At 38.1% G+C, this 15,250-nt stretch overlaps 1 protein-coding gene across 6 annotated transcripts in view; it reads left to right on the top strand.

Moving 5' to 3' along the window:
* The window catches only part of stx1a (syntaxin 1A (brain)), a 63,079-nt gene that overhangs the window by 31,772 nt on the left and 16,057 nt on the right, over nt 1-15,250 (top strand). For all 6 annotated transcript variants that reach the window (XM_068711728.1, XM_068711736.1, XM_068711697.1 and 3 more), the window contains exons 4-8: nt 3,833-3,907; nt 5,960-6,033; nt 6,412-6,520; nt 14,291-14,364; nt 14,451-14,585. In XM_068711728.1, the coding sequence (XP_068567829.1) occupies nt 3,833-3,907; nt 5,960-6,033; nt 6,412-6,520; nt 14,291-14,364; nt 14,451-14,585 (467 nt within the window). The remainder of the gene's footprint in view (nt 1-3,832; nt 3,908-5,959; nt 6,034-6,411; nt 6,521-14,290; nt 14,365-14,450; nt 14,586-15,250) is intronic.

Consider the following 15,250-nt stretch of genomic DNA (forward strand, 5'->3'; position numbering starts at 1 on the left):
CTCAAGAGGCTGTCTTTAAGAAACATCGACAACATCCTGCCTGGGCTTCCTAGTGGCCTAGAGATTTGACATGCTGATACTTGTAATTGACAATTCCCTGGTTTGAGTTTCCTGTAATCCCTAAATCTTTCTGTCAGAAAGCCGTTTCTGGCAGAAAGATTTGGGAGTAGTTGTAGTAGTAGTATAGTAGTATAAAGAATGACAAAGTATGTTTGGGGAATAGGTTGTGGTGGATGAATGACTTACACTGAGACCTGGGTCTGAGATTGTGAGAAGCCTATTTTTACATTTGGTTGATTTATTATGTTCTGTTTTTAGTCGCATTGTTGGCTCCGACACCTGGGTCCTAATAGCATCTGCTAAAAATGAAAAAAACATGCTGGTGTGGTCTCATTGGAAGGTGCATTTTAAGCTTTTCGCTTGTCAATTAACGATGTGTAATATGTTCACAATCTCAACTGAACTGTTATAGTTTTATGTTATCATACAAGCTTTTCAGAGAATGTCTCCCTGCTAGTGTTTGTTATAAGCTGCTGATTAGGATTCATATGACATATATTATTCAGTGTGAATAAATTATGCCAGATTATAATAGTGGATCCTCCACTTTATACTGTCAGTTTGTGTTTAGGAGTTTTCAGCCATGGGGGCTGTTTTTAATCGTCAAAGAGTGATATCTCAAACTGCCATGAAGAGCATTCATATAATGAAGATTTGCAAAGCAGCCGTGGAGAAGGAAACAATATGATGATCTCATAATTCTGAAGCGTATTTTGTACATGTATACCATTTTTTTTAAATTGAACATCTACCAGTGATTTAAGTCTTCCTCAAACTGTGCAATCAGATTATCCATTGAGGCTTTGTTTGTAATTGGATACAGATGTTTGCTATGGGTTTCAGTTCAGTAGGTCTACCCCTGTCTCTTATTCATATTTGGGATTTATGCAGCTTTGAAGAAGCAGGTATCATTCAGAAAAAAACTCATTATAGAGAAGTGCTGCAGGCAGTTTGGCTTGATTGAGTGGTCGGACTTGAGTAATTTCTAAGGACCATCTTTTATGTCTGCTGGCTTCCAGGGCTTGTTAACATATGGAGATTTGGTTGTCTTATGGCATTAAGATGATGAATGACTATCTCACTGCATTCAATGTGCTAAAAATGGCAATTAATGCTCCAGGGTAATAGTGTGAAAGAAAGAGAGTGTGTGTGAAAGCCATTCTGTTTTCTCTTTTTTTCTTCCTTTTTGTTCTTTTCTCTATCGAGATTTTTTTTTTGCTCCTCTAAAAACTAAATTGATAACAACACCATACTTTATCCATTAGTTAGCATTTGTAAGCAATACATAAACATTTAATAAATTATTTATAACTCATAACATAATTGTACGCAGATATATATCTGCTCCTGTGGGCACCCTTAACTTATGTAGGGAATTAATTACTACATAGGAATTCACAGTTGTAATAATATAAAATATATCTTCATAGGAAAGGTTGTATAGTAATTGTGGACACCTAAAATGTCTATATATGTTTATAATTATATTATAATGTGTTCTAAACCATTTATTTGTATTTATTTATTTGTCAGAATAGATTGAACACCAGTTTGTTCAAAAGTGACAACAGGTGAAGTAGCTTGTAGGATCCAATAGGACACACCACCCGTTTGGTCTGTCTACATTTTGAGGTGATGAAAACAACGAGGCAATTTTAAAGTTGTGAGGAAAGCACAAAGACAAAAGTAATCATAATCTATTTCCCATCTGTTCCATTTAATGCAATTACAACAGAATATCTTTTATTGATGTTTGAGATAAGATTTAATTAATCTAGGGGGTTTACTGCAAATTAGCCTGACCTACAACTTTAGATAAAATGAGTTTTCAGTGCCATCTCCCATGTGTAATAATCTGAAGTGTGAAATATGATTATGAAACGGTTGGTTTGGCTGTAGCTGAAATGAGCAACAGAAGGGAGAAAAGATTAAAAGGAAACTTCAGTTTGTTATAAGCAACATGGCAACGTGACGTGACTGTCACTCCAGCCATCCTTCAGTGCTGCTGCCTTTTGAAGCTTGCACTGATGAGAAGAACTGTGTCTATATATATGGGCTAATGTGGAAAATACGAGTGTTTAAACAACCATTGTGATAAACAACCACTGACCAAAAAAAGAAAAGCCCCAAGTAGAGCCACTGCTATTACATTTACATTTGAAATAAAAAAAAAAAAAATGATTATGTAACAACTTTTTTACATACTTTAGCTAAACCGTGCTTAACAAGCTCAGCAAAGAAACTCTAAATATATCGTGCAACACCGGGCTGAAGCTAAATAAAGGCGTCAGTATGCTTCAAACGACAGCGTCTGAAAGACCATCCTCCCATCTTTTCGATATTGGAATTGGAATGTCAATTCGACAAGTACACCTACTTCACACAGTGAATAAGCAGCTGCACGGAGGTGGAAAAGTAGGCAGGGTTTGTCTCTTCTCAAGCTCTCTGTTTTCATTCTCCGTACGATAACTTCTGTTTTCATGTGTGCAAATATGCAGCACAATGAAGGCCTTAAAGGAGGGACTGTCCAAAAGTAACTAATTATGAATTATTCCATTATTTGAATTATTTTAAATGTCAGAAAATAGCAAAACATGCCAGTTGAAATTTCCCTCAGCCAGAGGTGATTCGTTTCTATATTATTTTAACCCTCTGAACCCCAAAACTCGCCGGTAAGATGGAAAAGCATGTTTTCTTTAAACAATCACCAAAACTACATCGTTTATCATAGCCAGAAGCTTTAAAAAACGTCATTATTGTTTTCAAACCTAAAATAATGATATTTCATCAAAAACCTATTAATTCTACATGTCTCATTTAAAATTTCGCCCCAAATAATTTCTAGGAGCAAAAAACACCCCAAAACTGCTTTGGGTTCAAAGGGTTAATCGACCAACTGCCCAAAACCCAAATATATTCAATTTAGAAGTAACGAGCAAATGTTTGACATTTCTGCTTGAAAAATAACAAAAACGCTTCATTGATTTTCGACTCTCTTGTGCATTTGTGCATTCTGGACAACAGCTGTTTCCATTTAGAAAACATGCAGTAGTTCATGCTGGAGGGAGTTTAATGATTTGATTGGTCATCATTGAATTCTGACAACTCCACCTCCTGCTGGTAACAATGCATTCATCCTGTTGTTGTCCAGATTGTGATTTGATTTGTTTCTCTGGTCACCAAAATAGCAAATCTTACTTGTCAGCACCCACACGTCCATCAACCCAAATGAGTTTCATCTTCATGTCTCCACAGTACAGTGTGTATGTTTGAGGGTGTGGGCCTGGATGGAAAAGAGGACAGTGGATTGTAGAGGGACGTGAAGGACGCTGTGTAACAGAGAAAGCACAAGGAAGGATAAGACCAGAACCATTTAATTAATTACCAAAGTATGTTGCACATACAAGGAATTTAACTAGGTGGAAGGTGCATAACATTAAACAATCAACACAGTGCAAAATACAAGACATGATTTAAAAATAGAAACATATTGAAATTGACACTAAAATATAAAAATATGGTAAATAAACAAACAAATAAGAGTATATTAAAAACAAGTATATTATTAAATAAGATGTGCTGCTGTGGACTGAAGCTGGTGAATTGTTTGTCCCTGTTGGGAATGACATTTGGAGTCATTTCATTTGTGTGTCAGTATTGATTCTGTCTCTGGGAAAGTGGCTGGTTTGTGTGAGCGGGTGAGTTAAGTCCACTAATCTCTTTTCTCCTCTTTACTTTTCTTTTCTTGTCTCCTGTCCTCTTCTTTCCTCAGAAACTAAGGCTGAGCTGGAGGATCTTATGGCAGACATCAAGAAGTTGGCCAACAAAATACGCTCCAAATTAAAGAGTGAGTATAATTATTCTATTTTCTCCTGCTAGAGCAGCAATTAATGATTATTTTCTGTGTCAGTGAGACCCTTTTGTGCTTTTGTGTTCAAATAAATACATGTTTAGTACACAAAATTTCAAATGTTGTCAAATTGCCACGAGTTTCAAGAACTGATCAGCAGCCAAAAATATGGAAGAAGAAAAACAAGCTATTCTTTGCGTTTGAAGTTGCAACTAGCAAATATTTCCTAATTTTACATAATAATTGATTGTTGTACAATTAGTCATTTTGTGCTCTTTCAGTTCCAGCTTTAACCTATAACAATACATCATTTAGTTCTTGATTACATTTTGTGTTATCAATATGAGTTTGCAAAGTAACTATTAACTAAAGGTATCAAAATAATTTAGTGGAGTAAGTACCTCTTTAAGTACAGTATTTGATTAATGAACTCAGTTACTTTTCACCTCTGTCAATAAGTAACAAAAACTTAATAAACAACTATTATCATAATCAATGAATTGTTTGAGCAATTTAAGCTCAAGAGAACAGCATCCCAAATGTGAGTACTTGTTTCTTTTTTCTTGTCATCATAGTGAACTAAATATTTTGGAGTTTTGGTTGAACAAATGAGACAATTTGAAGTCTCCAAATTGGGAAAATAAATGGCAGATTCATTGATAATTAAAATAATAACAAGTTGCAGCCCTGTAATTTGTATCACAGTATTACAACCATATCCATAAACAATGTGTGCAGCAGTTTGTCTTTTATGTGATGTGACAGCCAGGGTGCTTCCTCAGGAGAGGGTAGCAAGTGCCGGGGTGACTGTGGCTAAGTGGAGAGCAGGGCCGCCATTCAGTCAGAGGGTCGGTGGTTCGATCCCCAGCTACTGTGGAGCAAGACCCCAAAATTGCTCCTATAGCTGCATCTACGGTGTATAGATAGATACTGAATTTTAAGTCTGCTAAATAATGTAATGTAAATGAAATGCTGTAGTGAGCATAGTCATTAGTGTCACTCACAACAGAGGAGGTGCTTGCGATTCATTTGCATGAGCACATACAAGTTGTATTCAGCTTGTGTGCACACAAACTGACTAATATTACAGAAACATTGCAGTCATATTGGACATCTGCACCCCCTGACATGTGCATTGAGAGTTCTTGTTTGTTTCTATCCCACCTTTTTTGTTTTGCCATTTTTTAAGACTTCTACTTTTACATAATTTTGCCCCAAAACAGCTACATATGGCTAGTTGTTTAGCTCCATTTGTGGGAAAGTTTTCAGTCACAGAAAAGTCACCTTAAAAAATTAAAATTCTAAAAATTTGGTCAACATAAAAGTTCTCTAAAATACCTTATGAACGGATCTGTTCTGACGAGTTGCCCTTTTTATATATTTCATACATAATATATAAATGTATATTACAGTACAGAGTACTGTGTATATAGAGCCTGCTTTGCCTTATGCTATGTTTGAATATCAGATTTTTAAGACATTACATCTATCACAAATCACCATATTCTTAAACTTGAAATTGCTTATTTTAACTGTATAAGTGAACGTGTTTACTCTGTTGGCTATAGCTGTATAAACAGGGAGGCAATTAGTTTCTCTATGGTTGTCAAGGTGGACGATCTGTCTCTCAGTGCGTCCAATACTTTCAGAGCAATATATCATGACAACAGCTGCTGCTGCTGCTGACAAGAGTACCATGCAAACAAATGTGGATTTTAATGATCTCCTGATCTTTCTTCTTCTACCACCCTCTGGTCAAAATGTCTATGTATCCATTTGGCAGATGGCCATGAGGTTTTCTGAGCACATTTCTGCTCTCATGAATACAATCCTTTTTGATTTTCTGACCTTATCACCTTTCCTCTGGTGAAAGCATGCTGTCCTTAGATTCACAGTGTCAGTACGTTGTTTGTTTCATCCAACACTCTTCTTTTGTGTAGTGTAGGGAACTTCTAGAGGCAGTCAGCAACTTTCTAGTCTTTATATTTTGTTTTGTTTTGATGATTTTCAAGAGGAGCAATTGGATGTACATTTTGTGTATCTTTCCAGGTATCCAGCAAACCATTGAGCAAGAAGAAAGCCAGAACAAGTCATCAGCTGACCTGAGGATACGCAAGACACAGGTATAGTTCAGTTAAACTTTACTAAGATAAAATGTTTTATAAAAATGTAATTCTTATATTTTACTTGCCACTACAACCTGCAGCTCAATCCATTTCCTCTGTGCAGAGCGTTGTGGGCCAATTTTATCCATCATCACATTCAGAAATCCAGTGTTTTTTAGTATGCTTACTGACTGCTTTAAAACTTAATTTTGTTACTTTTTCAGTGTGAGCATACTCAAAACATACACAGACTTAGTTTGTAGTATGGAATGTGGACACAGCTACACCAACAGTGATGTCAATGAATGCTTGCACCGGCTCACCTCCTGTTCATTTACAATTTGAATTACTTATTAAGTCTGTGTCTACTGCTGTTGTTCCTCGCTGTGTCTCTAGCACTCCACGCTGTCCCGTAAGTTTGTCGAGGTGATGTCAGAATACAACACCACCCAGTCGGACTACAGGGAGCGCTGCAAGGGACGCATTCAGAGACAGCTGGAGATCAGTGAGTAGACCCGGGAGACTAAACCTCCCACCACACTTCATACTGACTGCACACACGTTAACACTGTATAAATTACAGTAACACATCTGCATCTTTTCCCAGTGAAGCAGGCTCTTCACTCATTTCTATTTGTGCAGCCTTTGCTTTGTGAATTCAGGCAGGAGAAAACTTCATCAGCACAACATCCTGCTGGTATCAGCTTTCCATGCATTGTCTTGATTTACAGTAATGGGTCTTTTTGGCAAAAATGTTTACTTTGTGTAATAGTTAAAATAACTACAAATGATTTGACACCCATCAACATTCACTCTACTGGGTTGACAGGCAGTTTTATAGAACCACATGGTTAAATATGCAAATATATTAAGTGCGTTATTTTTCTCCTGCATTTATGTTAATCACTGTTTATTATTGATGAAAAAAAGAGGCTTTAACATGGGCGGTACAAATTATTTTCCACCGTCGGTCCTAAGCTGACTTGCGCTGTTGATGCACTTTGACTCAAGGGGAATTTTGTCTGTCACGCAGGTAAAACACAGAACATAGACTTAAACAAAACAAATAATAAATGCATCACACATGCAAATATGTTAAAACAAATGCTAAAAACCCTCCACACAAATTTACATAAAACAATGTACATCAGTGACAGCATAACATAAAACCTGGAGTACATCCAACCATTATCATCCCACCCAATCATCCATGGCAAAATAGAGAAATGTCCGTTTATCTAATTCATACAGTATTGTATTTTGAATGTGTCTGGTGTAGTAGCAAAACAACCACTCTCACATTACAAACACTTTACCAAAACGCAAACATCACCAACACCTACACCCATATACATACACGTGCCAGGTTGCTCTATCTCCGATTTGAGCTCCTCAGGTATTAGCTGCAGGACCCGGGCTCCTGGACCAGACAATGCAACGGCTGCACCTTACCAGCTGCCCCTAACAGTCATCGTGATACAGTCACCCTACACACAAATGCCCACACAAGCAAGCAGAAAAGAACACTATGACTCATTTAGGGGTAATAGCAGAGGAGAGCAGGTGCAGTTATGCTGCAGGACACTTGGCACAGACGTAATTTCCTCTTGCCATCTGTCAGACACATGCAGCAGGTCTTTATGTGTGAGCACCGCCCAATATACACGGCATGTGGTCTAGTCAAATAAACAGCAGTGACCACACACAGTACTTTTTGGGGTTAATCAAAGGTTAGACACATCCATCCTTGATGAATAAAAACACACACACCTGACTCCCTTTTTCATAAAGCTCCTCCAGACTCATTTTGATTTGATTTTTCAGCTGGTGGAGGCCGTAGCTGATCTCACCTGTCGTCAAGGAAGGGATTAGACATGCAGGGAGAGTACGGAGATGGAGTAAGAGCACAGACGAGGGGGTAAATTATAAGTATGAGGCATAAAAAGGTTTTGTAGGACACAAAATCGTAAGTCTCCAGCAAAGCTTTTCCCTTCAGAATACATCTGTCCTTATATTGATTTAACATAATTTAATTCCTTTAGGGTTATGTGAAAAGAGAGCTGTGTTTGTGTTGTGCCAACCCCTTTGACTTGTTCGCGTGTGAATCAATAAGAGTGTGTCACACACAGAGGGACATCTAGTCTGTTCTGTCAGACTGAATATTGACGTTTCCTCTGCTGCTTTACTCATTTCCAGTTTGCTTCTGGATACAGAGATAAGAGAAACACTATGACATACTGTAAACTTGTAATCATCAAGACGGTAGCATTTTATGCCCCTATTTGCATGGCCAACATTGCCACAGTAACCCAAGTCCAAATATATTTGCAACAACCCCCACCAAACTGCCTTTCTATATATTTTGGGTTTCTTCTGTTTGAATGAAATGCTTGCACTTGTTCCCACCAGCAAAATACACTATTTATGTGTGACATAAGTATGCTAATACTTCTGTCACACCTTTGATTTATCAAAGGCAAGTATTCTACTTCTGCAGAATATACACTGTATTATTTAACAATTTGGATAACTCTGACCCCTTCCTAATCTCATTAATAAACAGTGACTTCTTTTTAAATAATGTTCCCATAATGAGCTGCTGAGCTATAGAAAAGAAACGCTTATTTGCTTTTTTGCCATGAGATTGATGAGAAGCTCGTGTCTGTTAGGTAATTCTAAATCCAGCTTTAGCTTCATATTTAAATGACAAATATAAGGGCTATATCGATCTTATTTAACTCTCTGCAAAAAAACAAATAAGTGTAACAGTATTTTCTAAATTGTCTAACAATCCCTTTAAAGGCACATATATTTCAGTAACACATCTGTTTGGATATTTGTACATTGCCAATTGCAGTTAAAACACATCTGTAGCCTTTTAGTTTATTATTGAATATCACACATTTATTCACTTCTATAAGCAAACAGGCCCAGCAGGATGAAGGAGATTTTGGTTATAGTCATCACAGGGCCTCTTTGACATTAATTATTATATTTTATTTCCCCGCGGACAGTCCTTGAGCTGGGAGAGACGCACTCACAGTGTCAGAGAAAAAGACAGATGTACACTAACATTCCTCCTGTATAGCAAACAGATTGACCTATACGTGTGCAGATAAGCTTTACATGCTTTTCTTATTCCTTGCAGGTGAAATTTCAGCGAACAGAAGCATAAAAATCACTTGCCTCTTTTGCTCTGCCCGCATGAACATTTGCGTGGTTCGCCTTTTCAGTTTCTTCCTTAGGGGATTCACTTCATTTGTGTTACATAACAATGGAAATGAAATAATACTGTTACTCGCAGCAACATAGTACTGTATGAATGATTTAATAGCCCAAATATGCTACGGGTGAAATGAGACTTCTTGGCTTCATATTAGACTTCTCCGGGTTTGGGTCTCCATGGTAACAAATAAGAGCCTCCCTCGAAGCCTGTCAGGGCTTTAAAAAAAAAAAGGCGATGAGGTGTGTGTGTGTGTGTGTGTGTGTGGGAAGTGAGATAAATAGGATAGGGTAGCACCAGTGTGCCTTCGGTTTTTTCCTTCTTCACAATTATCCATGACTCATTGTCACTCGTCTCCGTCCTTTAACTCTAACTGTAACCCTCTTTAATGTTGTAGTTTTAGCCTTAATGATAGAGACATTATTTATAATCAGAGAGGCCTGGAGAATAGGGAATATATCACAGTGATGTGGTGAGTGTGGTTTCTCACTCCTCTTTGTGTCCTTTCATTTGTCAAACTGCAAAATGTCATTGCTGAACATGAGTAGATTCTCAAGCACGGTAATGAAACAGCAGGACTTACCATAACTAAATGAAATTCATTGCTTTGATATGGACATGAAGTTTGGATTAGACACGATAGGCCCAGTTTATTCAAAAGTGCATTCTGAAACACTCATGGACACACATTCATGCACCAGTAAAGGTTAGAGAGCAGCTTCATCAGTATTCTGTTCATGAACGCAATCATCGGCTCTGCCTCCCAACATCATCACTCACCATCAACCTTACACTCTGCACTGAGGCCTTCATCACACATAAATACAATACACACACACACACACACACATACTCACACACACTCTGATTAGGTTATGAATAGAGGTTTTGTAGTTGCCTCCAAAAACCCCTTGGAGCCACAGCCACTGGTGTTCCAGAGAGGAAAAAGCAGAGCGATATCTGACAAAGCCAGCTGTGTAGGTTAATTAATTTACATGTTGGTAAAAATCCTAGACTGTATATAAGAGGTGGATGTAGACATTGTAATGTCAACCATTGGTTTGTGGACTGCCATTTTGAAGTTTGAGTGATCACCATCTTGGATCTTGACTGTTGCCATCTTGGCTTTTTGCAACCAGTGAATGGAAGTTACCATATTTGGACTATGAAGGAGTGACATAGCGAACCCATTTACACTTTGGAAGCCATAGCAACCTGTCAATCACAGTAAGCCCGCCCTAAAGCTTACTTTATCGTCTATTCTACTCTAAACTGGACCATAATTTATTAAATGAACATCATGCTGTATTGAAAAAGACTTGAAACTAGTGATTGAGACCCTAAACTCAGACTTCTTTTTTCAACCAGAGGAGTCGCCCCCTGAGAGCCATTAGAAAAAATAAGAGTTTAAGACTTTTCAGAACTGGATTTGGCTGCCTGGTAAAGTTAATTGTTTAGCATGTTTTGATTATTCCACATTTTAGGAAACACACTTGCTCTCTTTTTTGCCAAGAGTGAGATGTGAATATGTCTATGAGGTAAATCTGAAGCTATAGTCAGCAGCAGTTGGCTTAACTTAGCTGGCTAGCTGTTTGACCCCATTTCTATGTGCTCTATAAATTTGCATATTTCTCAAAATACTACAAATAAAAAATGTGTCTCTCTCTGAGGGGTTTTAGATTAAGTGGCCTTGACTTTTACCTCAACTAATATGTCACTAGGGATGTCCTCTATATTGGGCTAAATTGGTTTGTTCCATACGTGACCTCCCTTGTCACGTTTTTGACTGTTACTCTACTCTGATCAGCAAACAGCACTCTTACAGATCCTAGAGCTGATACAACAGCAGTAGCCGATCATGTGCTGATGACGTTAAGGGTAAGGTCACCTGTCTTCCAATTAAATGCGCCAATTCCTGCTAAAAAAATGTTGGGTATTGTCTGGTGTTAGTCAGTTTGGAGTGTGCAATTATGCATTAACCAATAAATATGGATAAACTTGCAAAAAAAGAAAAGCAAACAATGGGAAGCAAAAACGACGTGGTCCTGTTGGAACTCCCTAAAATGTTGGTATTTCTCCCCTGATGGGCATGGTTTTGCAGGACATAGCAGTGCATGCTTTGGCGAGCGCCGTGACAGTCTCATGGCCTTTTCAGACAGAATATGACGATGGCACCACTGCGCTCTAAAACCCATTGACTGCTTTTTTTAAAGCAAATTGTAGGTGCAGTGCGTCACTCACCGAGTGCTTCATCCACTGTTCAACCGGATTGAACTTGGGTTTGTTTCCACCTTAAAAAAAAATCAATATCCATTTAAGTGTACTCTATATGCTTCTTTGGAATATTTGTATTGTTTTATGCTATCATACAGCCCTTTCTGACAGGGAACTGAACTGAAAGTGAAATCTATCTAAGCCATTTTCAAAGCCACCAGAATCAGTTGACAAAAGCTGTATGAATAAGTTTCACTTTCAGTTCAGTTCCCCATCGAGGAATATTCTAAATATAATGTACACTCTACGATGATTGATATTTCTTGGGTGAGCCTTTCTTTTAGCTGTCTAAAATACGTTTACGCCTTAATTTTATTAATGTGTAAAAATCCTCTCACATCAACCTCATGCTGTTCTAGGTGTTGCCCCTAAAATGACCACAGATTTACAATCAGCAGGGTTTTCTTTTGACTGGTTTGATAGGTTACCTAGCTTTTTCTATGTTCTATATCCTATATTCTATGTTCTATGTTGTTCTTGTTCTATTATAAGCTATGTTCTTCTCATGGATGGATAAAGAGAACTGGAAACAGTGTTGGAGACGGGGTCACGCTCATTAATAAGAAAGTTGCTCAGTGGCGCATGAAGCCGAAATGGTCCAAGTATCTGCATGTACACAGTTACTAAATTAAATACTCATTAAACAGTATTTCACCCATGTACGGTGCCTTGCATCCTGCATGTTGTGTGCCTGATGCACTTTTTATTGGCCTCTTCTTGCTTTTTCCAAACATCTTTAGAACAGTATTTTCAGTTGTGACATCTGAAATCTCCTTTTACTTTAATTAGTTGTGATTGGTTGAACTTTGTTACCTGCCAAGATTTTATAATCTAGCTTTCTCTCTCTTTCATATCCAACTCCTGCTCCTGTACATGCTGTTACTTGCAGATTTGTTATCTGCTCAGTTTGTATTGTACACCATTTAATGGTTTGTGGGGACGCCGGGTGGCTTTATGGGGAAGAGATAGTACTTCACTGTGTGTACTGTATACACAGCCCCACAAAGGACTTAATGTGCAAAGGAAAGATTGGAGATGATGCTGACAGAGTCTGGCTGTGACTTACAGTGTCAGTGGGACAGAAGTGGAGCCCAAGTTAAGCAGCACTGCATGCAAAGTCAGTGCTCATACATACGATTATTTGTAGATGTAGCAAAGAGGTAGGCAATGTTCAAGAAGTAGGTCAAGTCTCTCGATGGATAAGGAGCAAACCCATCAGCAGGAAGAAGCAATAAGATGTGCTGCAGTGGAACAAGCAGGGAGAGTAGATATATAGCGAAATACATTTTGTTGGGGGGCGCCAGGGAGTATTGAGGAAAACTTAATAAGGTATTGAATAAGTTGCTGGTGCACCTCTTTCTTTTGCTCTCTGAACACTACACACCCAAGAATAATGAGGCGTGTTTACTCTTGTTTGCCTATCCTGACAATTGGAGGGGATATGTCAAAAGATTACCTTCAAGATTCAATCTGAACCGCTACAAATGATGTGCAGACTGAGCCAAGCTGTTCTGAAGCTATCAAACATGACTGGTATTGGACTCATGACTCAGTATTTACACGTGACCTGTCTTCTTTTTAACATCCCAAAATGCAGTGCCTTACTTTCTTATGATAATGGTCATGTCTTTTTAAAGGCAAGAAAATCAAACTTGCACAGTAGGTTTTATAAACTAGAGAAACTGAGATTCGAACTGTTCAAAACAATACAAAACCTGCAACGTATTAATTAATCCAGTATTAGAGGTTAATGACACTTGTGTCATGCACAGGATGCCAAAGGTAATGTAGAACAAACACTTTCTATATTCCTTTACAGCTTCAAAACAGATCAAACTCCACCATGACAAATAGATCAACAGAGGAGGCAAAAGATAATAAATAAGGGACTCAGGAGAGGCTAGTCATTTTAAAGCCTTGATTATACTGTTATTAGTCATTTTAAAGCCTTGATTATACTGTTATTAGTCATTTTAAAGCCTTGATTATACTGTTATTAGTCTGACAAGCATCTGGATGTGGAAGACCTTATTTGGACAAGAAAACATGCCCGATTGGTTAAGTCATTGTTAGATGTCTGAACTGCTGACATTTCAGGCTGGAGTTCACCAAACAGTATTGATTGTAAACCTTTAAGTGTTGGGACGGGGCCATGCTTATATAAATGAAGTGGCGTCTGATGGTAAAAGTGTACATGCGGAGGCTAGTGGTCATGGGATTCTAACTGAGCCTTGTGTTTGAGGTTGGATTCAACTAAACATTTGAGATGCCTGGTTGAATACTAACAAATCCAAAAACTTAATCCTGCAACATTTAGATCATCTGAAAGTAAAAGTTAAGTTATCCAGATCCATGATGATATAGAATAACTTACGGCACTCAGGATTGTTATTTTACATCCACAGCTGTTCAAAGAGATGGAGGAATGAAGAGTTTGAAATGCAGTATATACAGGAGTGACAGATGGATAGAGAGAAAATGAACATGTAGAAAATGAGTGGCACACAGCTCTTTTTAATTAATTCTCAGACAGACATGAAGAAGATGGGGGTATTATTCTCGGAGTGCTTTTATCAACCAAGGAGTTTTATTAGTCTTTCCTAATGTTGTCTTCATCCACTATAGTTTGGAGAACCATTTATTCCGATAGCATTGCACCTGCACTTCCTAAATCCTGGGCTTACATGTACTGTAATATCCACACACGGTAAATATCTTCAACACCTACAAATGTGACTGCTGTTATAGATGTTTATTGGTGTGTGTTTACCCTTTTAGCTGGGAGAAACACAACAAATGAGGAGCTGGAGAGCATGTTGGAGAGTGACAACCCGGCCATCTTTACCTCGGGGGTAAGCAATACAACAAATGCAAGATGAACGCACACAAAGCCCATTTTTAATCTAATTTCACCCTTCTCTCTGTTGCGCCATCTTAGATCATTATGGACAACATCACCGAGCAAGCTATGAATGAGATTGAGACACGGCACAATGAGATCATCAAGCTGGAAAATAGTATCAGAGAGCTTCACGACATGTTCATGGACATGGCCATGCTGGTGGAGAGTCAGGTGAAAACATCGATCCTCAAACCTGCATATACATTCATAAATTGGCAATCCATCTGTCAACATGGAAAATATAAAGAAGAGTTACAGTTACAGTTTGTAGGTTTAGAATTTCTTCCTGTCCATAGTTTGAAAACGTGCCCTATAGCTAATGCAAAAGTTCAGTAGCACGCTGTGTTCACAGTGATAAAATCACCCACCAGCTATCCTGCTGTAGCAGCTGCTGCTTTTCCCTGTCATGAAAACTCCACTTCAGACAGATGGCAACTGGCAGTCTTTTAATTTACATAAAAGTTGTATCGTGTTTTAGTACAGAGTCAGAAGGAGGTTATGTTTTCAGCTCCATCTGGTTTTCTGTTTGCAAAATATCTCAATAAATTTGACAGAATTTGGGGCACAGATAATAATTGGCTTAAGGATCAGTTTGTTGGAATCATAATCTGTATTTGGGATTTCTGCCATTAGCCCATTTTTTTATATGTAATTATCATGCTGCGTTCAAGAGCTGGAAGGAAAATCTGACGTCTGGGATCTTCAAGTTGGCAACTGAACAGCATTGCATTAACTTGCTGTTTTGTAAGAGCCTTAAATTAAATAAACCCTATTCTTTACAGGGGCTTTGGCTTTGTGAGTTGAGAATTGTTGAGAATTTGTCATTTCCCTGTGGT

Source organism: Cebidichthys violaceus, unplaced genomic scaffold (assembly GCF_023349555.1).
Source record: "Cebidichthys violaceus isolate CVI_PGR_0920_01 unplaced genomic scaffold, fCebVio1.0.p SCAF_1, whole genome shotgun sequence".
Taxonomy (NCBI): domain Eukaryota; kingdom Metazoa; phylum Chordata; class Actinopteri; order Perciformes; family Stichaeidae; genus Cebidichthys; species Cebidichthys violaceus.